General features: G+C 36.6%; 1 protein-coding gene and 1 pseudogene across 5 annotated transcripts in view; one reads left to right on the forward strand and one right to left on the reverse strand.

Moving 5' to 3' along the window:
- Positions 1 to 27,250, reverse strand: part of LYST (lysosomal trafficking regulator) — a 172,927-nt gene that overhangs the window by 36,099 nt on the left and 109,578 nt on the right. For 3 of the 5 annotated variants that reach the window (XM_019746974.3, XM_074316725.2, XM_019746973.3), the window contains exons 29-41: positions 26,158 to 26,319; positions 25,375 to 25,563; positions 22,420 to 22,598; positions 18,832 to 19,038; positions 12,597 to 12,773; positions 11,986 to 12,062; positions 11,658 to 11,846; positions 8,775 to 8,920; positions 8,591 to 8,687; positions 7,642 to 7,703; positions 6,206 to 6,261; positions 4,004 to 4,156; positions 902 to 1,146 (exon numbers count right to left, since the gene is read on the reverse strand). In XM_019746974.3, the coding sequence (XP_019602533.3) occupies positions 902 to 1,146; positions 4,004 to 4,156; positions 6,206 to 6,261; positions 7,642 to 7,703; positions 8,591 to 8,687; positions 8,775 to 8,920; positions 11,658 to 11,846; positions 11,986 to 12,062; positions 12,597 to 12,773; positions 18,832 to 19,038; positions 22,420 to 22,598; positions 25,375 to 25,563; positions 26,158 to 26,319 (1,939 nt within the window). Of the gene's footprint in view, positions 1 to 901; positions 1,147 to 4,003; positions 4,157 to 6,205; positions 6,262 to 6,413; positions 6,499 to 7,641; positions 7,704 to 8,590; positions 8,688 to 8,774; positions 8,921 to 11,657; positions 11,847 to 11,985; positions 12,063 to 12,596; positions 12,774 to 18,831; positions 19,039 to 22,419; positions 22,599 to 25,374; positions 25,564 to 26,157; positions 26,320 to 27,250 lie in introns of those variants that run through there. The other 2 variants (XM_019746975.3, XM_074316726.2) reach the window with 2 other exon arrangements.
- Positions 21,025 to 21,579, forward strand: LOC148758175 (small ribosomal subunit protein uS8 pseudogene; annotated as a pseudogene).

Here is a 27,250-nt window from a genome sequence, read left to right on the forward strand (position 1 = left end):
TCTGACACAACAAAATATCCCACCCAGGCTTATCCTGTATGTTTTCCTCTAGTAAATGTAGAAGAAATGAGAGAATAGGAAATCATCATGTTATAACCCCTAGTGAAATAATTGACTCAAGCAATAATCATCCACGAAAGAAACAAGTTCAATGGGAGCCCGAACCCACACATCAAACTGAGCATCACCAGCATGGGATGTCCTGTGCCTTCTGACATGGGCCATACGAAGTTCACACCATCACCTACACTAAAGAGTAGCTGCACATGAACCTAAGCAAGTATTTATTAATAGAACTAATTTCCAATCTCTAGGAAATACAGAGGCTAGAAGAAAAAGCTAAATACTAACACGGAATGAGGGACATCCTATCAGATAAACGTCCTATTTTTTTCAACAACTCAAGGTTAGGAAGAAAGAGGAAACTATAATCACAAAGATGAAGGCTGTTCCAGATATATGTTTTTAGAGAGAAGTGACCAAAGGTGACAATGGGCCTGATTCAAGCATACAACCATAAAAAACACCTTTGCTATCATCAGGGCACGTTTCAAAATGTCCTGGGTATTGGATTATACCATGACATTATTGTTAATTTTCTTAGATATGATAATGGCACTATGGTCATGTAAGAAACTATCCTATTTTTTCCTGAGAGATGTGTATTGAAGACCATAGTAGTAACATAACAAGATGCCTGTCATTCATCTTAAATAACAAGGAAAAAAGACAATGCAAGTTTGGCAAACATCTTCATCATTGTTGGGTTGGGGTCATGGACATATGGGGGTTCATCATATATTCATTCTATTTTGTGCATGTTTGAAAATTCTCACGGTAAAAACTTTAATGAAATAAACAGCATATCGTCGAAGCTGAAAGGTGATGATGTTTTTGTTACCTGTAGACGGACGGATCGCCGAGGTCGAGGGTTTCACTGACATAGTCAGACAGGACGAACGGGAACACGGGGTACTGCATGAGGTCATTGAAGGATCGGCCGGCATGTTTGTTTAAGTGAGTCAAATATTCAAAGTTAGTAATTTGCCCAGTATACCATAAATTTGTCAGAGCAGTGATGTTGCCATATTCCAGAAGGTTGGGGAGGTTATTTGTTAGTATACTGTGGTACACATCATCACGAACCTACAAGGGCGGGAGAAAGGAAACAATCAGGTTTCATTTTTAGGCGGACGTCACTTCCTTCCAAAGAACCCATGATAGTACAGGCATGTTACTAATCTCAAGTCCTCCAAGAAAATACTTTCTGCCCAATGACATGGCCAGGCAGAGAACTGAGACTCAAATGCGGGTCTTGCTCCAAAGATTGGCCTCTTAGCCACTGTCTTGTGCTGCTGGAGAATCTGTTAATAAGAAACTGAAAAAAGTTTGTATAGAAAAGTCATGTATAAACAGATCCTAAAAAAAAATTGTTTTTGACAAAGGAAAAAGAAGAATCTTCATCTAAATAAATGCAACATGATGTAGAAAAAAAGCACATGGTGTTCTGAATTAGATAGACCTGGTCTGTTTTCCTGCTTAAACCCTTTGTGCTGCAGTTACAACATCTGTAATATGGGGGTAATAATATTTATTTCATGAGGATGAAATAAAATATCCTGAATGTAAAAGAAGGTATTTGATTTTCACTACTGATTGAAAACTAATACATAAACTCTTTTTTAGAGATTCACAAATGTACTGTCACAGAAAAAGGGTATTCTGACTTCTTCTAAAGCAATTCAATGATGATTGGTAATAAATGGAAAACTTAACACTAAGCTGTATGCTTAAAAAATGGTTACTACTGTAAAGCTTAGGTTCGGTATTTTTTACCCCAATAAAAAAAGAATAGGTTCAAAGCAACACCCCCCCCAACCCCACCCCAAACAAAAACAAAACTGAAACCTAAACCTATAGTCTAAATCTGCAGGTTGCCAATGGCTGAAGCTAAGGGAATTTATGATGGTCTGCATACCAAACCCTGCAAGAAAAAGGAAGCAATCATTTGTTCAACAAATATTTACTGAGCACCTACATGCCGGTGTGTTCACGGTGCTGAAGCTTCAGCACTAAACAAAAGAAAGTCCTTATTTCTAGTGGCGAGACCACGTTGGACCTATTAAGTCCTATAGAGAGAAACAGAGCCAAGTAAAGGAGCTAAGGGAGGCTTGCGGCAGGAGTGAGAGAGGGGTTCCTATTTTATTTAGAGTAGTCAGGGAAGGTCTCTCTGAGAAGACGGCATTTGATCAGGGAATGTGAAAGAAGTAAGGGAACGAGTCCTGTGGATTTCTAAGAGGAGAAGCAGTCCAGGCAGCACCCGGGGGAGCAGTAAGTGCAAAGGCCCCGAGGTGTCACTGTGCCTGCTGTGCTCAAGGAAAAGAAGTCCCCATGGATGGAGCAGAGAGAGAGAGGGACAGAATGGCAGAAGGAAGAGCAGAGATGTAACGAGGTGCCAGATCCTTCAACACTTTGTTAGGCTATAAAAGGTCTCTGGCTTTCACCAAGTGACCCGGGAAGTGACGGGCAGGCTTTGAGTAGAGGAATGGCATGATCCGACCAACAGCAGCTGCTGTGTTGAGAACTGTCTGAAGAAGAGGGAGTGTGGAAACACGGAGACCAGTCAGGTAGTGTAAAGGTTTAGGCAAGAGATGACGGGTGGCCAGATGGCTCAGCTGGTTAGAGCGTGAGTTCTTAACAACAAGGTGGCCGGTTCAATTCCCGCATGGGATGGGTGGCTGTGCCCCCTGCAACTAAAGATTGAAAACGGCGACTGGATTGGAGCTGAGCTGTGCCCTCCACAGCTAGGTGGAAGGACAACGACTTGACTTGGAGCTGATGGGCCCTAGAGAAACACACTGTTCCCCAACATTCCCCAATAAAAAAAAGAGATGATGGGGGCTCAGACCAGGGTGGTTCAGCGGAAGCGGTTGGATTCTGGACGTATTTTGATGGGAGAGCCAGCGGGACTTACTGATAGAGTAGGTGTGTAGGGGATGAGGACCAGGAAGAATCTGGAATATTCCCAAGGTATTTGGCAATCAGAAAGATTGGAGTTGCCATTTACTGAGATGAAGAACACTGCAAAGAGGTTTGGGGGAAGATTAGAAGTTCAGTTTTGTACATGTTACACCTGAGACGCCAATTAGACTTCCAAGTGGAGATGCCAGCTAAGCAGGGAGTTAACTGAGTGTTCAGGGCAGAGGTTTGGGTACAGGTATAAAGCTGTAAGTTGTTAGAATACAGCTAGTGTTCAAAGGCAAAAGACTGGATGAGAAGAGAAGAGGTCTGAAGAATGACCTGAGACACCGGAAGGAAGCATCTGCCAGCAAGACTGGGATGGAGTGGCTAGTGAGGTACAAGGAGAAATCGGAGAGTAATAACCCAGAAGCCACTGAGGAAGGTTTCTTTATTTTCTTTAAGAAAGAGAACTGTGCCAAATGCTGCTGAGAGGTCCAGTAAGAGGACTAGGAAATGGGACCATAGGGTTCAGCAACACGGACGTCACTGGTGACCCTGACCAGAGAAGTTCTAGGTGGAGTAGTGAGAAGATCTGCCTGAGCGTTTCCATAGAGAACCGCAGGAGGAACTGGAGACAGCAGGCGTACACAGCTTTTCTCAAGAGGTTTTCTATAAAGGAAGGAGACAAATAGGAGCTGAAGGAATTGGGCGTGGGGCGGTCAAGAGAGGATATGTCAAAAGTGGAATCTACGAAAAGTTTAAACTACTCCTTTCAGGTAGGTTCTGCATTCATTCATTTACTTTTCACAGATACAGTCACTTTGGGGAATCATAATTTAATGCAGTTTTGGAGGACAGAAATAATCTAATATAACCCAGGGTTTTCTTTAATTAGGACTTAGAAATAAGACAATTTTTGATTTCAGAACCTTTCAGTGAATGAGTTTAAATAAGTTAAACCTTCATTTAAGTAGTATGACTAGAGTTACACTGGTGCCATGATGACTTCAAGAAATGTATCTATTAATAAAGCCAAATTTACCTTGGTGTTATCAAATGCTAAGAGGAGTGTTCTGCCATTTGTTAAAAAGATTTCCACGGCGTTATCTCTCAACTGCCACCAGCGCTTGTGAACTTCTTTGATTTCTTCATATGTCCAGGAAAAGGATGCTGGTTCCAACTCTCCCTGAAGGCTCTAGCACAAAGGAAACGGCTGAAAGCATTTGCCTTACATGAAGTATAAATAATCGTTGTCGTTTTAAGATTTAAAAAAAAATATCAAATGCTATAGAAAGTCTACCTTTTGTTCCAAAATGGCAGGTCAAATTCCTCCAAAATCCTCCTTGTACTAAACACTTCAAAATGCTGAATAATACTTAAGGAATTTTTTAAAATAAATACTTTATTTTTATTTTTTAATGGACTTTACTTTTCAGATCTGTTTTAGGTTTAAGAAAATTAAGCAGATAGCACAGAGTTCCCATTTTTCCCCCTTTGCCCTCAGTTTCCCTGTTGTTAGCATTTTGCATTAGTGTTGTGCATTTGTTATAATTGATGAGCCAATATTGATACATTGCTGCTAACTAAAGTCCATAGTCTACATTAGGGTTCAGTCTTGGTGTTGTATAGTTCTACGGGGTTTTGACAAATGTTTAATGAAATCTACCATTACAGTTCACACACAATACTTCCACCGCCCTAAAATTCCCGTGCTCCCCCTATTCTCCCTCCACCCCCCTTAACCCCTGGCAACCTCATCTTTTTACTGTCTCCATAGGTTTCCCTTTTCCAGAACGCTATATAATTGGAATCATACAGTATGCAGCTTCTTCAGACTGATTTCTTCTACTAGGCAAATATTCTTATAAATGTATAGCTGACCTTACAAGAAAGCTAGGGAAATTAAATATCCAGGAGTCAAAAGAGAAAAGAGAAATTTGAAGACCAGCAGCGAGGAGGCAGTGACACTCTGGCCTGCTCTATGTATGTTTGACGATTGTTGTGGGTCCTGGTTACTAATTTTTAAAAGTAGCGCCAGGAAATACATTACAAATAAAATAACATGTTTTAATGAAAATGTCATACTCGTATTCTCATCCTTAAAACCAAATCCTTCTTGTTTAAGCTTCAAGATTCAACATACATTCAAGTTCACAGACATTCATTTAGCACCTACAGGCAAGGTGCTCTGCCTGAAAGAAATCAGATAAAAAGAGGGCGCAGATATTTGTACACACATCTAAAACGCAAGACAGCAAATGTCACATAAGAAGAACAAGTGCTACTAAAGTACAGAGGAAGGAAGGATCCTTTAATCTATTAAAAAGCAAGGGTATTTTTAGGAGAGTTTTAAAGGAGGAAAATGTCATCTTTGGACCCAGAAAAATGTTGGCTCATATATCAACTATTAAATTCCCTGACTACTAAAAAGATACATCTTGAAAAAATAACATAACTGTACTTTTACTGACTGCTATAAATGCTGATGTAATTGGTATTAAATCATGAAAGAGTGCCAACTTAATTTTGGAAGCTATATTATTTTTATGAATTTTTTACATTATTTGTTTTACAACTAAATTTTATATTTTCATTCAGTCTCTTTGAATCAAATATGTATTCACCATTAAACCATACCTGATCTTATTAAGTATAACCTTAGGAATTTCTGGCTTTAGAACTTTTCAGAAACAAAAAGCTTTATTTCTCCTATTACAAGGATTTTAATACAATATTTTAATAGCATACAGATGAATCCAAATGGATAAAAAGCTTTACTACACACACACAAAAATGTGACATAAGAGACTTTTTGTTATTTCCTGATTAATATCAGTATTTCCAGAAAAATAAAAATGATGATTACTAAGCTATGTGAGTATCAGGATAACTTAAGTTATTCAATTATGTAATATTTTCCTTTCTTTTTGAAGGCTTGATAGTAAACTGGGAGTGGCATGGAGCAATTACTGGTTGCTACTTGCTACAGAGGACAGTGATGAGAAAGAAAGGCCAAAATTGAAATAACAGGAGCACCTGAGAATTTGACTCATGGGCTGACTGCCGTGAGCCAGCAGAGGGTCTTCTTTTCAAAACTGTATTTCAAAAAACGTTCAGACAAAGCTACACAAAAAGACAATAAATGAGCTCTAATAGTTCTACCTGCTCTGTGGTGAGATACCAAATTTATACATTTGAGGAATCTGTGTGGATTTAATTAGTGCAAACTTAAGCTTCTACTTACCGAACTTTCAACTGCATCAGAAGCATTATCTTCCACAAAATACATTCCACATTTACCTGCAGAATATAACCATAAATGAGTTTAAAATGTATGGACACTATTACCTTACACAGTTAAAAGCATGCCCTTTGGAGCCAGTGGCCTGCCTTGAATCCCAGCACCGGAAACAGTTCTGACAGTACCTACTTTTGAACAGCATCCATGAGGTCTCAGGCAAGGTGCTCAAGCTCTTTGTGTCTTAGCTTCCTCATAAAAAGAAGGGGGTAGGGAGAAGACTCTATTTCACAAGGTTACTGTGGGAATTAATTTAGAATATATGTAAAATGCTCATTAATAGTGCCTGGCACTCAGTGCAAACAAATATTGGCTATTTATTATTACTAGTATATTCTTATATTATCTTCTTATACACTAGTATAGTACCTCACTTGATTTTGTCACATATTAACTGAAGTCAAGCTGTAAACCAAATTTTCTAGCAATAGAAGAATCTTTAATGATTTCGCTAACTTAAACACTCAACAGGGCGGAAAGTCTTTAAAAAATCGTCCCCCAGTTTTTCCTGCTTCACAAACTGTCATTAACACATGTTGTGATGTCATCGTCATGTATCCAGATGCTAAGAACTGCCCGGGGCTCTGTACCGCGTGCTGGTCACCCCTGAGCTCTGGCATAGCAGCTCAGAGATGGGTGCTGTCTCCAACCTGTGGTCATGGGGCTCAGTCCTGGCAGGCTCGGAGATCAGCACGTCGGCCCTGTTAGCCTACAGCGGTGACGCTCAAATCTGAAGGCTCGCCAAAATGCAGATTGCTGGGCCCCACCCCAGAGGTTCAGATTCATTTCCTCTGGACTGGGGCCGAGAATGTGCATTTCTCAGAAATCCCATATGAAAACAATTCTCACCAAATGTAGCTATACAGGTATCCAGAGATCGACAATTTTGCCTTTCTCTGAGAAGTACAACAGGAATATAAATTATGAATCTCAAGGTGGAGATATTTCTTATGCATAGGTGTATCTGTTAAAATAGTAGGCATATAAATATACAGTAATTCTTCACTTTAAAAATCAAAACTGCTGCATAATAAAAGGAATGATTAAATATAAAAATGCACACTCATGAAGAAAGTCAACTTTATAAAAATAAAAAGGCAATTCATGTGCTTTTCAGAAAATAAAACTGTCATTTCTTCACATGAGTCATATGCATTATATATAATGTTAAGGCAAAACAACCTATTTTAGGGAAAGTTTATTTCTCTAAAATAAACTTTATTAAGTTTATTAACTAAAGTTTATTTCTCAACTTATTTTAGAGAAAGTGATTTTAGAGAAAGTTTATCTCATTTAATGGCAATGCGTCAAAACAGTGCTTCAAACTAAGAATAAAATAAGGCATGGTGGATATGTGTAAAACTCTTCCAAATGTGACTTACCTAATAACAATTCACCAGCTGTCTCTCTAGATGGTGCAACACTGATACATCTTCGATTCACTCTGTCAAAACATATTTAAAATTACTATGGTTAAATGTTTTGACCAATTTTAGAAAGTATAAGCTTTATCTTATCTAGTAAAAGATTTCAGCAAAGCAGACTGGAGTTTCAAGCACAAGATGTCAAAACCCACATGAAAATATGATCTCATTTTTTAACATTCTAGAAAAGGAGAAAAATGACTGAAACTTTTAGAAAAGGCTAATAATACCTATGCCCCAAATACAGAATACAGAGATTCAGTTGTTTAAAAGGGACTTCAATATTTTATATTTTCCAATAAATAAGCAAACCTTGGTTCAAACACATAAAAGAAACCTAGTATTCTAGGAAAAACAGGAGATTTAGTCAGAAATGTGCCTCTATTCTTTAGTCAAATCACTTACATTCTGTGAGTCTCAGTTTTTCATGTGTAAAATGAGCATGGTAATAAGTGACCCATTTGCTACGCGACAATGTTATGTGATACCTTGGGTGTTACTGTAGTTTTCGTGTAACAGATAAGGAAGCTGACAGGAAGGGTAAGTAACTTGCCCAAGAACAGACAGCTTAGTACTAGGAGGCCCAGAATCTGACCCTTTCATCACTACACTGGACTGCATCTTGACGCCACCAGAGCGCTATCTACTTCAGAGCTGTTAGAACGTCAACTACGGAAACATGGATGCCAGCGAGGTCCAGAGCATGGTGCCTGAGGTCCAGTGAATTCTTCCTGTCAGAAATGCCTTTTCCTTTTGGATTTTGGCCATTTAACCTGTCCTCTCTGAACCATGTTTAGGACTTCTGCTAAAACCACAGCATTGTCTAAAATAACTACTACAAAAGCACTACAACAGACTACGAAAATCTGCTTCAACAGAAGAGAAAACGTCTTATGGATTCAGTTACCTTATAGACTCACTTGCAGCTTTGTCTTTTACAGTAGAAGAGAAAGAAGAATGAGTTTTGTCTTCAAAGAGATAAGAGAGTGGTGGTTTGACCAAGTCTGTTGAGGAAAAGAATACGTATTATCTTATCCAATGACCACAGTTGTCTGATCTATTTATATGTCGAGTCAAGAAACTGGCAGTACCTTCTGATTTCTGTCTATCCCTCAGGAGATACTTGTTTGGAATAGTTAAGTAACACCTCTGTAAACGCCTCCTCTCTCGATTTGGCCCTTCTGTTGGATCCAGCTGCCATGAAGTTGGATAGTAGATAGGGTCATTCCAGACTGCTCTGCAAGTCAAGAGAAAATATTTTTTGAGTGTCAGTTGGAAGTACGTGCAGCTTTAAAAAAAAAATCACTGTAGAAACTGAACAAATCAAAATTAATCTATTCAATTAAAAAAACCCAACTATTTATATAATGAGACTAGGGAATACACACATGTAGTACAAAAGAATAACATTAAAAAAAATAAGTCTCCCAGTTCCCTGCCTAGAGGAAAGCTCTGCTACCAGTTTCTTGTATCCATTAAAAAATTTAAAATATATAGATGACTATTATGAATGCATTAGCAATGCAGTGAGCTTAATGTAGTTAAAGAAAAAAATCGATTTTCCAAATTAATTTTTTACATTTCCCATTTTGCTTACTATCTAATTAACAAACAAAATTAGTTCATTTTTGTAGTATAAATCACATTTCTTAAAAGATTTCAAAAATTAATATTTTAAATGAAAGAAAATAGTAGAATCATATTAAATACATTTTTAGAAATAGATAAGAAAAAAATTACCCTTAATCCTCCCTTAAACATATCAAAATACTGGTAGTGGTGATTTTCTTTCATTTTTAAAAATTACAGTTATAATTATTATGTACACCCATTCCTATGTCCTATCTTCTTTCACCGAACATATTATATTCTTAATTATCATCATTTTAAGTGGCTGACTAATATTGCATTGATTGGATACATCATAATGTATTTAACTCTATTACTATTATTATAGTAATACATGTGTTTCCAATTCATTCTCTAGCATAAATAATGCAGAGATGAAAACCTTTATTGCCCTTCCATATTTTGAATATTTTCCTTAGGATAGAAACACTAAAATAGGATAACTGAAGCTCAAAATAAAATGTTTGTAGGATTCCTACAATACAATGCGAAAGTATAAAAATCACCAAACCTCTGACCAAGGACTAAGACACATTTCTTCCTGCTGTAGACATTAGCACCTAAAAATTATTTGTGTAACATAAAAGGTAAAATATGGTATCTAAAGGTTTTAAAAAAACAACTTAGCCTCTAGCAATACTGAGTAGTTTCCTATCTGTTTATTAAGTCTGTTTGTCTTATGTGAAGAGTGTATTCATGTCTTTTACTCATTCAAACTTTTGGGATGTTAATATTCTATTTCCAAATCTTTATGAATTTTTTAAATTATAAAAATATTAACTTTGATATATTTGCTGAAAATAAATTTTTATGTTTTGTTATGCTTGCTATAGTTGTTAAATACACTGGAAAAATTAAAGTTCAAATCCATTCATTTCTTTGCAGTTTCTTTTGTTGTGTTTGATCTTAGAAAGTTACCCATCCATCAATGAGATGATAAATACACTATTTTCTCCTACTTCATAAACTTTTTGGGTTTAATTCTTTCATTCACCTGAAATTTACTTTAGTGTATAATAATTAGGGTGTTTTAGCACCCCAAAAACATACTAATCACTTATCTTATGGCCAACAGACACATGAAGAATGCTCAACATCATTAATCAGCAGGGAAATGCAAATCAAAAGCACAGTGACATACTACCTCACACTGGTCAGAATGGCTAGTATCAGTAAGTCAACAAACAAGTGTTGGTTAGGATGTGGAGAAAAGGGAACCCTCATGCACTATTGGTAGGAATGCAAAGTGGTGCAGATACTATGGAAAACAGTATGGAGATTCCTCAAAAAATTAAAAATTTAACTACCGTAAGACCCAGCAATTCTATATCTGGGTATTTATCCAAAGATATAAAAAACACTAATGCGAAAACATATATGCATCCCTATGTTCATTGCAGCATTATTTACAATAGCCAAGATATGGTGGCAACCTAAGTGTCTATCGACAGACGAATGGATAAAGAAGATGTGACATGAATATACAATAGAGTATTAATCATAAAAAAGAATGAAATATTGCCATTTGTGACAAAATAGATGGACCTGGAGGATATTATGCTAAGTGAAATAAGTCAGACAAAGGCAAATACTGTATCATTTCACTTATATGTGGAATCTAAAAAACAAAAAACGAACAAAGCAGAAACAAACTCAGACACAGAAAACAAACTGATGATTGCCAGATGAGATGGGAGTGGGGGGCTAGGCCAAAAAAGGTGAAAGGGATTAAGAAGTATAAATTTCCAGTTTTAAAAATGGTCACGGGGATGTAAAGTATAGCTTAGAGAATACAGTCAATGACATTGTAATAACTATGTATGGTTCCAGATGGAGTACCTCACGTCGTAAGGTATATAAATGTCTAATTACTATGCTGCACATCTGAAACTAACGTAATATTGTATGTATTGACTGTAACTGAAAAATATATTAAAATAATCTAATCAGTTAATCTTAAACAAATTTAGAGAATACTTTTAATTTCCTTCTTTTCATTATTTGTGATGCATGTTTTAAATTATATTATTAAAATCTTGGCTAGAAAAATATCTCTTTCCCAACTATCCTGTTTTAGTGATTTCTCTATTTTCTTGTTATGATCATATTTTAAAATTCAAACCAATATACAGATTTTACTACCTGGAAGAACTTTCCCCCCTGAGAATTAAAAAAAAAAATTCTCATAGGATTATTTTTCAAGATGAACTAAATCACAAATGATTAAAAACTTTAAACAAATGAAATAATGTCATGAATTGTTATTGCAGAATAAAGACAGTATTTCACATCAGTATATAAAATATTCATGCAAATGACCTGAAATGTCCTCCCACTCTGCTTACCGGTCATGTGTCAGCTGTTGAATAAGTTCCTGCCAGTGTCGGCTGGCACTCAGATCTACTTTATACATTCCTCTGATATGCTGGATCACCTTTTTTCTCTCAATTCCTTGGGCAAGAGACACTTCCTGGGTGATATCTGCTGCTACTTTAGATATATCCTTTGATTTTGAATCGAGACGCTGAAAAAGACTAAACAAACCAGATTGTCCATAAGTGAAGCACATGTGGAACATGAAATGAGTATCAAAACATATTTTAAAACTAAAGGTATGTGTGAAACTTAATGGATTCCTAAAAGACATGATTTTTAGAACACATATAATCCTACCTTTGTTGGTTATTGTTAACCGTTTTCTGCCAGGTAGCTTTACTCACATCTTCTTCAGTTTCATATTTCTTTTGTTCCTAAAAGATTTAAATAAGAATGTACTACTTAACACTGGCACAGAGTCCAACAAGCTAATTTTAAAACCAAGTTAACACAGAAAAAAATATTGTCCCCAGGAGACTAGAATATTAAAATACGCTAACCACTTAAATAATGCGTAATTCCTCTGTTTCCACACAATTGGGGTCACAGGGACGAGGGGAGAATGTTAACCAGTCACTACACCTGAAGAGCTTGCATTAGTTGCTTGCTTCCTTATTTTGCTTTTTCATTAAGGAACGCATGACTCAAGGTTGATGTTTCAATTTGCTTGTTACTATAAAAGTCTTTCCCTCACTGAAAGCTCCCACTAATGGATAAGAATGACCACAGAGGAAAAACATTCCTTAAAATAAGTAGTTCTCTCATGGTAAAAAAAACAACATAAAAAAAATTACCATTTTATTTCATCATCAATGATACTCTATAAGAAAAAACAAGCTTTCAATCATTCTTGCATTACAATCAATGGGATCTCCTCAGAAAATTGTTTCTGTGGTGCACAGACTCACCTCTCCGATCATTTTAAGGAGCTCTGGCTTTGTTGACGCACTGGGAGGGATGCACTTATGGCCACATAACTTTAAGGCATTCATGAGCAGATGTGCTGCGTCCAGTTCTCCCTCAGTCAAGTCATCTTGGTGATTATGGATCAACTCTGACAAATACAAAACTAACTTGGCTCCATGCTTTAAAAAAAGGAACAAAATTTTTCAGTCATAAAGAATTTCTGTTTCTTACATTTAAAATTATTTAACAATAATTAAATTAAGTTGCTAGATTTATTTGCTTGGAGCTGGTTTGAATAAGTCAGCTGAAAAAAGACATTTGGGGGAAACCTGAAGAAACTTGATTCTGCATTGGATATACAATGGTATTAGGGAGTATGCTGATTTTGTTAGGTATAATAATGTTGTTAGGTTATATCAGAAAACGTCTTTTGAAAAATGTCATGATTTCTATAACTTATTTTCAAATACTTCAGAAAAAGAATTAATGATGACACTATGATAAAAATATTAATGACTGTTAAATCTGGGTGATGGTTATATGCTATTCATTATATTATTCTTTCTATTTTCCTTAGTATGTTTGAAAAATTTCAGTGTAAAAAGAAAAAAAGAAAAAGAGAAGAAAAGGAAGGGAGGAAGGAAGGAAGGAAGGAAAAGGAAAAGAAAAGACAGAAAACTTTTGGGGGAATAACTTTGGAAAGAAATTTGCTAAAGGAATACAGGAAATAAGCTTGGGATAAGGGAAAATAAATCTTAGTTCTTTCCATAGAAAAACTTAACTGGAAGGGAAACTTTTCTTAAAAACCTTAAGGTAAGTGAGTTATGCTTAGTTATTCTTTCTCCTCTGACTTCTGCTTGGTAGAATAGAAGTTGGTGAAAATTCCAGAACGAAAACCTGTCTTTGGCTGAGCTTATGAACCTTCACTACTCCCTAGGGAGAACTCTAAAACCAGTGAGATGCCAGCTCTCAGTTTTATGTGTGTCTTCAGAGAAGGGCTGGTTTAAGCCAATCTTTTATGAACAGACCCTAGAACCAAAATTAGAGTCTTGTTACTTAAGGTAATGACAATTGTCCTTCACAGCATAAATCTATGCCAAACTTTGATTCATGATTTTTTAAGTGGCCCTCCCATGCTCTCGATATTACACCCGATTGTTATGTGTACACTCTGTATTATTTAGACATTAATTCAGCCAACAAGTTAAACATGCATAATTTCACTTTTTAAAAATTTGCATCGATACAAATAGAACTGCATTTGGCTTTATGACATTTAAAACTGTGAACAGTACTAAATGTCAACAAACAGATTTGGAAACTATTACATTTTGGGTGATATTTAAATTAACATGCTGAATCACATCATGTCATTTCCCCGAAGCATAAGATGAACATATGCAATGATGAAAATAGCAAAGCTCATTTTAATGCAACATTTTAAATGAGTCAGGAGACAGCTGCTACCCGACCAAAAGAGAAAACTGAACAGATGCTCTGCGAGTAAAAGCCTTGAAGAGTTGGCAAATAAAGAGAAATGGTAAATGACTGGAATAATTTCATATGCGTGTCTTAAAGGCAGGGTTCTTAATATAACTCTAAGAATGTTTCCGTTTAGCATTCAGTGACATTCTAAAATCATCTTGAAAATCTATCAGAAATGTTTTTATTCATTCTGAATATCCAAAGTAACACATGATTTTCTTAGACACTGAAGTTGTTTCTAATATCTCATTTTAACATTTTTTGATCAATCACTTATGAACTGCAGTTCCTGGGACTAGAAAGTGTGATTGGGAATCAATGCCAAAAAAAAAAAGAAGTCTTGTTTTCAGCCCTCGAAAAACTAATTTAAGGAATTGAATTTATTAAACACAAATCCTTAGAAAATAATAAAATGCCAAAGTGTATAAAAAATACAATTTTCCACGAAATTTCTAAGAAGGAAGGGTTGAGTAGACTAAAGAAAGGGAGGAAGGTTTTGAAGGCGGTACACAGTGAGTTGGGTACATGGATAAACGGATGGAATGGGCGTGGAGACAGACAGAGGAGGAGAGAAGGCACTCAGTGCTGTGAGGACACATGAATGAAGCAGCGTGTCAGCAGTGACACACAGGATGTGAAAAGGCTACAGCAGAGATGAAGCTCCTGAAAAGAGGAGGCCTTCAGACTGGAGAGTTAGCCAGACTCAAGTTGTAGCAGAAGAGAAACCTGGGGCTTTAAGTATCAGGCAGATTACAAATGGATATAGCTTGTAGGTGGCTATAAAAAGGCAGGAGCAGATCTCTACATACTGCTGTGGATTGATCTCTAGGATCTATTGATAGTTGAAGAAAGTAAAGTACAGAAGAGTGTGTATAGTCCGCTATCTTTCTTAGTGTTGAGAAGTGGGGGAGATAATATACACTTGTGTGTGTGTGTGTGTGTGTGTGTGTGTTTGTGTGTATATGTGTTTGTACAGATTTGCTTTTATCTCCAAAAGAAATAAACAAATAAAGGTGGTTACCTACAGGGAAAGGGAAAGAATGAGGGGAGGGCCTAGAGATAAAAGCTAGAAGCTCTCTAAATGTGCTATTTTCTCAATTTAATTTTGGAAACATTTTACATAATTAAAAAGCAAACAAAACCCAATGGAATCTGTAAAAATAGAAAACAAATTGAAAAAAAATGAACCTAATTAGTTAGTTGAAGTTGGTGGCATAACCAAATAGAGAAAATTATTTTAAGTGCTTTTACAATACTATATTTTCATGGTACACCCATAGTGGTATCCTAAAAACAAAAACTATAAGAAATCTCAGACTACATTCAAGTGGGTTTGTCATGAGTAATAATGTTGGTCATCGTATTATGAAAATGTGACCTATATGTAGATACAGAAAGATAAAGCAAATCAGTAACTATGCTACTGTCAGCAGGAATCAAGATTATCAACATTAATACAAAGAAATGCAAGTATGAAATCCAAGAAAAAGTGAAGCGTCAGTAGGAGCTCATGATTTATTTCTTTTTCTTTTTTTTAAAATTTATTGGGGTGACAATTGTTAGTAAAATTACATAGATTTCAGGTGTACAATCCTGTATTACATCATCTATAAATCCCATTGTGTGTTCACCACCCAGAGTCAGTTCTCCTTCCATCATCATATATTTGATCCCCCTTACCCTTATTTTTCTAAAAAGATACATATTTCCTAACTTTGTCCACTAAAAAGGCTGACAAGAAATGATAACCCAATAGAAATGAATGTACCTAGTTCCTGGACGTACCGTCTCTAAGTACTATTATCTCATTAAAAGAAAACGGGAGCTCCCTGGAGAAAAAGTTTAGTTCCAGGTTGGGAAATAAATATACAGGATGAGCCTGGGACATTCTCCTATTCCAGAAAGCAAGGAAGTTAATCACATTAACATGTTAAAAATTAAAAAGGCCACGTTAAAAGAACACAACAATTTGCACCCACACAGGTGTTAATTTGAATATCAAACAGAACAATAACTACAAGTTTGAACTATTTATAAAATTTATAAAAAATATCTGAGCTCATAATGACACCTCAGAAACAAAAAACAAATACAAAACCTGGAGGTTGCTAGGGCACCAATTCAGTATTCTAAACACTAATAAGTAGGCATTTATCTTGCCTTTCCTACACAGACTATAATTTAGAGTACCAAAGAGTCGATAAGGGAATATTCTTCCCTATAAATGAATCACAGCTGATAGATGCTGGTGGAATGAGAAACTTAGAGAATTTCCTATTTGCAACTTCTAATGACAAAGTGGATTTTGGCAACTATCAAAGGCAGCCAAAACGATTAGGGTAAAGACTGACGATGAACTTTGTAATGGATGGATCAGGCTGATACCATCTTGAAAAGCAGGGCAAACAGACATTCTCTGCCTCCAGCTATGATGTAATGAGAAATGTGAAGCACTCCTAGTATTCTTTAAAAAAAAACCAACCCCAAAACACCAAAACAAATATGAAACCAAGAACTGGAATCCAGCCGAGCCTCTAGATACAGAGCCATAAGGATACAATCAATCAAATCCAGAATGTGGGAAAGTCTACAGAATAAATGACCTAGTTTCATCACCAAAAACATGATGTTTAAAAAATGGTCTAGGCGGGTAATTACCATGGATTAAAAATATTTAGCACATACCAAATAAATGCAATGTGTGGGCCTTGTTTGGATTCAGAGTCAAGCAAACCATTAAAAAAATATAAGACATATGGGAAATTTTAAACACTGACTGGGTATTAGATGACAATAAGGAATTATTGTTAATATTATTGAGTGTGATAAGTTTTTCTAAAAAAGAGCTTATTGGTCAGAGGTACATATTGAAGTATACAGGTAAAATGATTTGATACCTGACATTTATTTCAAAAGTATACAAAGAAAAATCAAATCTGGGTAATGGTCATGTGGGGTTCTTTTTTGATTTCTTGCAACTTGAAGGTATGTTTGAAAGTTTCCATACTAAACTTAAAAAATCAGGTACAGTAATTTGTTCTTGAGGTGGAGAGGAGGTTACTGTAGTGATCCAAGCATAAGGGGTAGCAGTCTGAACGAGGTGGGTAAATCATACAGATAGACTGGTTAAATAAATGCCTGGCCCTGGTGATAAAATGAATTCAAGAGAGAAGAAACAGTCAACCACAGTTGTAGTGTTTCAGGCAGTAATCGATAAAGACACCACTGAAAGAAACGGAGGAGCAGAGAAGGGAAGCTGGTGTGGGGAAAAGAGGATTGTTACACCAGGGTTGGATTTTGATGGATGGCACCTTTGCTGGCTGTGAAGGAATGAAAGACCACTTCAAATTCTCCATCAAAGGACCATGGGGCTGGTTGTGCTTCTGCCTCAGCAAAGGGAAGACAATGCCTCTCACGCACTTGAGACGCGTTGATATTGGAAAGTACCTAGAAGTGTCATTTCAAAACTGTAACCTTTTGCTTCAGCTTCAGCAAAAGGTTACAGTTTTGAAGTGACACTTACTTTTTAGATATCTATTACATGATTACATGTTATCTTCTAAAAAACACACACACACAAAAAAAACTGTAACCTTTTGGTTCCTACTATGAAATGAAACATCTGGGTTTTCCAAGTATTAAAAGGGATACTTGTTTTTTCTTATGTATCATTTATTACTTTATTTATAGGGATATAATTTACATGTAATAAAACATACAGATATTAAGGGTTTGTTTCTATGAGTTTTGACAACTGCATACACCCATGTAACCACCACCCAAAATAAGATACAGTACATTTTTATCACCACAGAAGTTCTCACTGCCTCGTCCTCAGAGACAACTACTGTCCTAAATTCTATCACCATATCTTAATTTTGCCTGTCCTTGGGCTTTATGAATGTGCACTCTTTTGTGTTTGGCTATCCCTTTCACCAACACACTGTTTTTGAGCCTCGTCCATCATGGTGGGTGTATCAGTAGTCTGTTCCCTTTTATTGCTGTATAATATTCTATTGTATAAATATATGACAATTTGTTTATACATTCTTCTGTTGACAGACATTTGGGCTATTTCCAGTTTGGGGCTATTAGAAAGGCTGCCATGGATATTTTTGCACAAATCTTTTCATGGACATATGTTTTAATGTCTCTTTGGTAAATACCTAAAAATGGACTTTTAGGGTCACAGGTTAAGTGTGTATTTAACTGTAAAAGAAATTGCTAAATAGCTCTCTAAAATGTTTGTACTATTTAAACTCTCCATCTATCACTCTTGAAGTGATAGGATTTATAGACTCCAAAATTCTTTTAAGTATTTTGGTTTTGATCATTCCAAATGATCAACAAATGTTTTCCTATTTTTATTTACTGTAAATATTTTTTAATACATCATATGTACTATTATTTGAACTATTCAGTACAGATGCTTCACGGATAATACAATGCTTTAAAAAAAAAGTCTCCAAATAGTTCTTAAAGAAAACACTTTAAGATTTAGTAACAAACTACAATGGATCTTGTAAGAACTTATGTATAGAACTTTTTTAAGCACTGGAAATGGAATGGAAAATAAACAGATGTCAAATTGAGTCTGGTATAGAGCATCTGAAGAAAGACCTTAGGTGATATTTGGTAAGAAAACTATATTTATGATGTTTAGCATGAAAATACAATTTAATTTCAGTTCTTGTTTTCTACAATTTTGTGTTTCACCAATAGTTTTTACTTAAGAAATACTGAGATACTTACTTGAAGATTTGGGGTAAGACAGTCTCGTAGTATTTCCTGATGATTTGGTTCACGAACTATTTCAAATACTTGCTTTCTCTCTTGTGAAGGGTGGGCTGGTGACAAAATATGCACCAGCAATCTCCCAAGTTGCATCCGGAAGGTTTCCTTACATGACGATAAGATCTTAGTCCACTGCTGCTTGGAACCACTCGTTTTACTTGAACCCTTAACCCAAAACAGGAAGGAATTAGGATCAGACTTCGTAAGCAATATACTAACCTCAACACAGCCCTGAAGAGGATCATACAAAATGTTTTATTCTAGATTTTTAATAACAGTCTCAATTAGAAAGACATATATAGCCATACAAAGGGTGTTTAAAAGAGATGGATATACACCAATGTTTACAGCAGCATTGTTCAAAACAGCCAAAAGGTGGAAACAATCCAGATGTGCACTGCTGGACAAATGGATAAACAAAATGTGGTCCATACATAGAAGGGGATATTATTCAGCCTTAAGAAGGAACTTGAAAACATTATGCTAAATGAAATAAGCCACACACAAAAGGACAAATACTGTATGAAATATTGTATTATAATAACACATGAAATATCTAGAAAGTCAAATTCATGGAGACAGAAAGTAGAAGAGTAGTTATCAGAGGATAGAGGAGGGGGTAACAGGGAGTTACTGGTTAAGGGGCAGAGTTTCAGTTTGGGAAGATGAAAAAGTTGTGGAGATGGATGGTGGTGATGGTTGTACAACAGTGTGAATGTACTTAACACCACTGAATTGTATCCTTAAAAATGTTTAAAATAGTATGTTTTATGTTATTTCACCATAATTAAGTCCTAAACCACTTAAAAATTACCTAGGGCCACATGCAAAAGAATGAAAATAGACTGCTATCTGTCACCATATACCAAAATTAACTCAAAATGGATCAAAGACCTAAACGTAAGACCTGAAACAATAAATTGAATAGAAAGCATATGTACTAAACTTATGGACCTTAGGTTCAGAGATCATTTTGTGAATTTGACCTCAAACATAAGGGAAGTAAAAGCAAAAATAAATGAATGGGACTATATCAAACTAAAAAGCTTCTGCACAGCAAAAGAAACCATCAACAAAACAAAGAGAATGGGAGAAGATATTTGCAGCAACCAACTGAATGGGAGAAGATATTTGCAAACAACATCTCCGATAAGGGACTAATATCCAAAATATATAAAGACCTCGTGCTACTCAACAAGAGAACAATCCAATTAAAAAATGGGCAGAGGACCTGAACAGACACTTCTCCCAAGAAGACATGCAAATAGCCAACAGATACATGAAAAAACGCTCAACTTCACTGGCTATTAGGGAAATGCAAACCAAAACCACAATGAGACCAATTCACATCTGTTGGAACGGCTATTATCAACAAGACAAGTAATAACAAGTGTTGGAGAGGTTGTGGAGAAAAAAAAATCCTCATACAATGCTGGTGGGAATGTAAATTGGTGCAGCCACTATGGAAAACAGTATGGAGATTCCTCAAAAAATTAAGAATAGAATTACCATATGACCCAAGTAATCTCTCTTCTGAGTACCTACCAAAAAAATCTGAAAACATTTATCCGTAAAGATATATGTACCGCTGTGTTCACTGAAACATTACTCACGGTGGCCAAGACATGGAAACAACCAAAATGTCCTTCAATAGATGGTTGGATTAAAAAAATATGTAGTATATATATTCAATGGAATAGTACTCGGCCATAAGAAAAGATGAAATACTTTCATTTGTGACAATATGGATGGATCTTGAGATTATCATGCTAAGCAAAATAAATCAGACAGAAAAAGTCAAGAACCATATGACCTTCACTCATATGTCGGATATAAAACTGAAAGTAACAAACGTGCAAAACAAACAAACAAAAACTAATAGATACAGACAACAATTTAGTGGTTACTAGACAGTAAGGGGGAGGGGAGTGGTAGGAGAGGGCAAAGGGGGTCAAATACATGGTGATGGAAGGAGAATTGACTCTGGGTGGTGAACACATGATATATGATGATACAGAATTGTACACTTGAAACCAATATAATTTTACTAACCAATGTCACCCCAATAAAATTAATAAAGATAAAAAAAATTACCTAGGGCTTGGAAATTTTAAACTCAAAAAAAAAAAAAAAAAGAACCATCAAAGAGCAATGGTAGATAAGCCCACACTGATTTTGCAATATAAAAAAGATTCAGCTCTTTCTGTCATCTTTCCATGCGCCATAGTGGTACACGTGGATGTCCTGGTTGATGCTCTCAAGAGCATAAATAATGCCGAAAAGAGAGGCAAACTCCAGGTTCTTATCAGGCTGTGCTCCAAGGTCATCGTGATGCTGAAGCACGGTTACATGGGCAAATTTGAAATCACTGATGATCACAGAGCTGGGAAAATTGTTGTGAACCTCATGGGCAGGTTAAAGAAGTGTACAGTGACAAGGCCCAGATTTGATGCACAACTCAGAGATGTAGAAAAATGGCAGAACATCCTGCTCTTGTCCCGCCAGTTTAGTTTCACTGCACTGACAATCTCAGTGGGCATCATGAACCATGAAGAAGCAAGCACACACAGGAGGGAAAACCTGGGATTCTTTTTCTAGGGATGTAATACATATGTGTAAATGAAATGCCTCAATAGAAAACAAAGTATTCATAATAAAGACTTGTATTAGTACTAAAATATTGAGTATAATAGTCACAAAGTAAGAACTGCATATAAACTGACCACCATTATTCCCTAACAAATAAACAAATAAACCCTTTCAACTGGGTCCCACTAAGGCTAACCAAATGCTGATCAAATCTCCTGTGTCTAGTTTAAAACTGGCTTCAGCACATTTCAGAGTTTATTCTGAGTTTTGGAAATGGCTCTCCAATTACTCCTAGTCCTAAGGGCCCCGTGTGAATGATTCAGTTCTAAGTGGAACCTGCAGACACCAACATCTAGTTTAGATTTAGAGATTGGCAGAGTCATGATTTATGAGTTCTGCGAGAACAGGTTGGCCTTTGGTATCTGTGGAGTGTGCTGACTGACTTGTCCCCTATGGTTAACACTGAGCAACCCACAGAAACCCAAGTGAGCTGATGATAAATGAAGGCTGACACTTGTCAGGATCCTCTATATAATTCTCTATATAATATTGAAGGTGTTGGATACGTTTAAACCCAGATCTAAACGTCATAATAATTCATAATAATAATTCAAGAGTAAGTAGCTACAAATAAAGTACTTTAAAAATAGGTTATAAATTTAAACTATCATAGAACTCACTAAAGCCTGACTCTTTTCTGATGCTGCTGTTACTTAAACTACAATATTAGAAAATGGCTTTCAGGTTATAGACTTAAAAACCAATGCTGCACGAAGTGAGTCCTTTTGAAGAGGGTAAATCAGCAATATATATTTCTCCATTATTAAAATTCAAGCTATCTGAGTTTCAGAAAACCTTGTGAGAGTAGAAATATGATTTTGAAAACATAATACAGACACATGAAACCTGTACTCCTTTTGTATGAATGAACATTCTCCATTTAATAAACTTACTTACAATAGATACTTTGAATCCTTCTACTAGATACGTGAATATTTCTTTCTGAAATGGATTGAAAACGGAAGGCTGTTCATGATGAATATTTTCTTCAGAAATTTCAGTCTGGGAAACCGAGGTCTTGCTTTGAGTGGCATTTTCTGGAGTACTCAAAATGTCAATAATGTCTGGATTAAAGACTGAATTACAAAAAAGGATAAAAAATTAGTCAAATCACCGATACCTAGTCATTGCAAATGTAACGATGCTGCTAAAAATATTCCATGCAATTACTATTTCAGTTGTCACAATACAAATGTATTAGATGTCGAATACACTAGAGAAAGTTGAATGCACCTACAACAATGAAGAAATTTAAACACACATAAGTCTTGCAATTCTAAATTAAGAATTTCTTTTACTAATGAAGAAGAATTAAAGTGCAAAATTGTTAAAGCCATGAGGTTCTGGTGCAAGTCAGACATGAAGACCACGTGATGCTTACACTGGCCAGATATGCGGAGCTGTTTCACTGCATACACTATTCCATTAAAGCTGTGTATGTGATAAAAATGGTTCCATTTCAGAGTTTAGCCTGGGGCCAGGTGCCCCAAATATGAATTAGAAAAGTTGTTTTTTGTTGGGTTTTTTTTTTTTTTTTTTTTAAATCTTGGATATATTATGTTTTCCTACTGATCAACAATTACTGTTTTCTTTTTCTTGCCTTCTTGGGGTTATTGGAACCTTTTTTAAAATTCCATTTTAACTTATCAATAGTGCTTTTGAGTGTGTTTGTTTGCATAGCTTTTTAGTGGTTGCTCTAAATAGAACATTTTATGTATAAATGTATAAATCATTAACCACTATAGAACTGCAAATTGAAACCACAATGTGGTATCACTATACGTCTATCAGAACGGCTAAAATTAAAAATAGTAACAACTCCAAATACTGGTAAAGATGTGAAAAAACCTGGATCTCTCATGCATTGCTGGTAGGAATGTAAAGTTACGCATTTACTCTGGAAAAGTTTGACAGTTTCTTAACAAGAACAAAACACACACTACCACACAACTCAACAATTACACTCCTGGGCATTTATCCCAGGAAAATTAAGACTTATGTTCACACAGAAACCTTCATGTAAGTGTTATAGCAGCTTTACTTGTAAGAGCCAAAAACTGGAAAAAACCCAGATGGTCTTTCAACAGGTGAGTCTGGTACATCCATACTATGGAACACTACTCAGCAAAAACAAAAAAATGCAACAACCAGGAAGGCTCTCCAGAAAATTATGCTGAGTGAAAAAAGCCAAGGCTACATTTTTTTTTTTTTTTTTTTTTTTTTTTTTTTTTAACAGGACTTTATTGGGGAACAATGGTCAAATTGTTGTCCTTTCAATCTTAGTTGTGGAGGGTTCTGTTCAGCTTCAAGTTGTTGTTCTTTCAGTCTTAGTTGTGGAGGGCACAGCTCAGCTCCAGGTCCAGTTGCCGTTGCTAGTTGCAGGGGGCACAGCCCACCATCCCTTGCGGAAGTTGAACCAGCAACCTTGTGGTTGAGAGCCCACGCTCCAACCAACAACTGAGCCATCCGGGAGGCAGCTCAGCTCAAGGTGCCGTGTTCAATCTTAGTTGCAGGGGGCAGAGCCCACCATCCCTTGCGGGACTCGAGGAATTGAACTGGCAACCTTGTGGTTGAGAGCCCACTGGCCCATGTGGGAATCGAACCGGCAGCCTTCGGAGTCAGGAGCACGGAGCTCTAACCACCTGAGCCACCGGGCCGGCCCCAAGGCTACATTTTTTATAATTCCATTTATGTAACATTCTTGAAATGATGAAAATGGAAATGGAGAACAGATTTTGGAGGTTAGCCAGAGACTAAGGAAGGGGTGGGGGATGGGAAGAAAGTGGTTATAACTATAAGAAGGCAACATAAGGGATCCCTGTGGATGGAAATGTTCTGTTTCTTGACTGTATCAATTTCAATATCCTGGTGTGATGTTGGTAGTTTTTCAGGATCCTGTACACTGGGTACAGGGTCTGTTGGGGTACACTGGGTACAGGGTCTATTGGGGTACATGGGTACAGGGTCCGTTGGGGTACACTGGGTACAGGGTCTGTTGGGGTACACTGGGTACAGGGTCCGTTGGGGTACACTGGGTACAGGGTCCGTTGGGGTACACTGGGTACAAGGTACATGAGATCTCTCTGTAGTATTTCTCAATAACTACATGTGAATCTATGATTATAGTAGTTCCCCCTTATCCGTGGTTTCACTTTCCATGGTTCCAGTTAACCACAACCACTGAGGTCCAAAAATATTAAATGAAAAATTCCAGAAATAAACAATTCATAAGTTTTAAATTGCACACCATTCCAAGTAGCATGATGGTATCTCCCGCTGTCCCCCCGGGACGTGAATGTCCAGCGTCCCCACACTGTATAAACTCCCCACCCATTAGTCACTTAGTGACCATCCTGGTTGTCAGTTCAAGTGTCTTTGTATCACAGTGCTCATTGTCAAGTCACCCTTATTTTATTAATAGTGGCCCCAAAGCTCAAGACTAGTGATGTTTGCAATTCAGATATGCCAAACAGAAGCTGTGAAGTGCTCCCTTTAAGTGAAAAGGTAGATACGTACAGGAAAAAACATAGTGTATATAGGGTTTGTACTATCTGCGGTTTCAGGCATCCATGGGGGTCTTGGAATGTATCCCCTGTGGATAAGGGTGGGGAAGACAAAACCTCAAATAAAAGGTAAAAGAATAAATAGATTGACTGTATTCTTAATTTAGGCCAGCATGTAACACATTGAAGAACGGACTTTTATTCAAGACTATTAGCTCCAAATAAGAAAAAAATTTTTTTAAGAATGAAAAAGTAATGCTGTTTAAAAATATGAAACCTATTCAGTTCCCTCTTCAATTATTTTCCTTTTAATTCAATATCTGAGTAAGGACATATTCTCTCGTCCTACCTTGATAAACAACCCTGTTAACCGCTAAGATGGTGAGCTTTTGCAGCCTCTGGGCAAGCTCCGTTTCGGTCGCCTGGACAGGGTTCTGGCTCACCCTCCGTTGCATCATCATATGAAGTTCATCACTCGCCACAGAACGCATTTTCATCAGAAGAGAGTCAGTTTCAGAAAGGGGAAATTTTCGAGGACCTTCAAATATATAAATCAAAACATCAAATGCCAGAGTTACAAGGATAAGAAAACTATTTTTTGCTGTAACCTTTTGATTATCAGACCAAGAAAAGAACCTTATTTAATACAAAATTAATTTATACAAAGGAAAGAGAGTGATTAAGAGAAAGTGATGTTTCTCCCTCTTTGAAGAAGTGCAACAGTACTTCTGATTTCAAAATCCTAAATAAGAAGCTGGAGCTAGTGACAGCCTAGTAGGGTGGCTGTCATTTGGCAAAATTTGCGTCTCCCGAAAAATTCAATGAATTAGAAGCTTATATGTAAGTACTTCAGAATGCTTTGACAAAATATTTTCAAATACTGTTTCACTTCCTTGTATTCCAAAATAATTAATAGATTTTTAAAGCACATTGTGTTTTAGTAAGAACATGATTATTTCTGGATAATTACCATTGTTGAATTTTATAAAGTAGTTTTGAAAAGTGAAGATAGTGACATAGTAGAAATTGAATGATTTGCATCACTTAGGATTCAATCCTACAATAAAATTTCCTGAGAAATGTTTCCTCAGATTGAACAGGTAGGATCAGGGTTCCTGCACCATTACTGCACCTGCTCCGAGAGGTACCACACAGGTAGCGGATCCAGGAGAACACGGGGGGAATGAGTCTTGATTTAGTGGACTGAAGGAGAAGGGCATCGGAAGTTGACCATAGGAACGAAAATGGCGTCTTGGCAGGTAAGGAACAGTGGGACCCTTCATTGGAATTGAACCTTTGTTTTAAATTATGAAAACATGTATCAATTTCCATAAACAGCCTCTATACACATTACTTACATATACTAAAATATGATAGGCTTTAATGACTCATCCTGCAAGATATTTAAATATTTTAATAGCATTTTAGACTGCCCAATATTTTAAGTATCAGTATTTTTAATCAGTGAATACATTTTGGTGGGTAGGGTCACCTTTGAGACAAAACGAAGCAAATAAAAAGAAAAAATTTCATATCCGGGACATATTCAAGAATAATACTGTCAGACTACATCCTTAGTTTAAGCAGATTCTTCCTAGCATCTACCTCTCTGACAGCTTTCCTCTGTATCAGCAGCTGACAGTCACAATTCAGAGGCACAGCCGTGTACTGACAAAGGAAATGGTGGTTTGCAGTGCTGCATACTGGGAAAACTGGGGGTATTTCAGCTCTCACGCTGTGATGTCACACTGCGCTGGTGCGGCCTCGAGTATACTCCTTCCTAAGCCGCAGTTTCCTCATATGTAAGATGAGGATTAGAAAGTAAAATAGAGCCTACCCCACAGGTCGGTATTTGTCGCCATCTGACACTATATTAAATACATGTGTTTACAGGCTTATTGACCATTTTATCCAGGACAATATAAGTTCCATGAGAGCAGATAAAATGATAACTGGTACATGGCTGATGCTCAGTCAATATGGTTGATGATTGGGAGAATGGATAAAGAGGTTGTTCTGTGGATTAAATAAAATAATGGACATAAAACACAATGCCTCTCTCATATAAAGAATCAAAAGTTGTTAGTAGTTGGGCCGGCCCGGTGGCTCAGGTGGTTAGAGCTCCATGCTCCTAACTCCAAAGACTGCTGGTTCGATTCCCACATGGGCCAGTGGGCTCTCGACCATAAGGTTGCCGGTTCAATTCCTCGAGTCCTGCAAGGGAT

Source organism: Rhinolophus sinicus, chromosome 6 (genome assembly GCF_057876585.1).
Source record: "Rhinolophus sinicus isolate RSI-liver-muscle chromosome 6, RSI-T2T, whole genome shotgun sequence".
Taxonomy (NCBI): domain Eukaryota; kingdom Metazoa; phylum Chordata; class Mammalia; order Chiroptera; family Rhinolophidae; genus Rhinolophus; species Rhinolophus sinicus.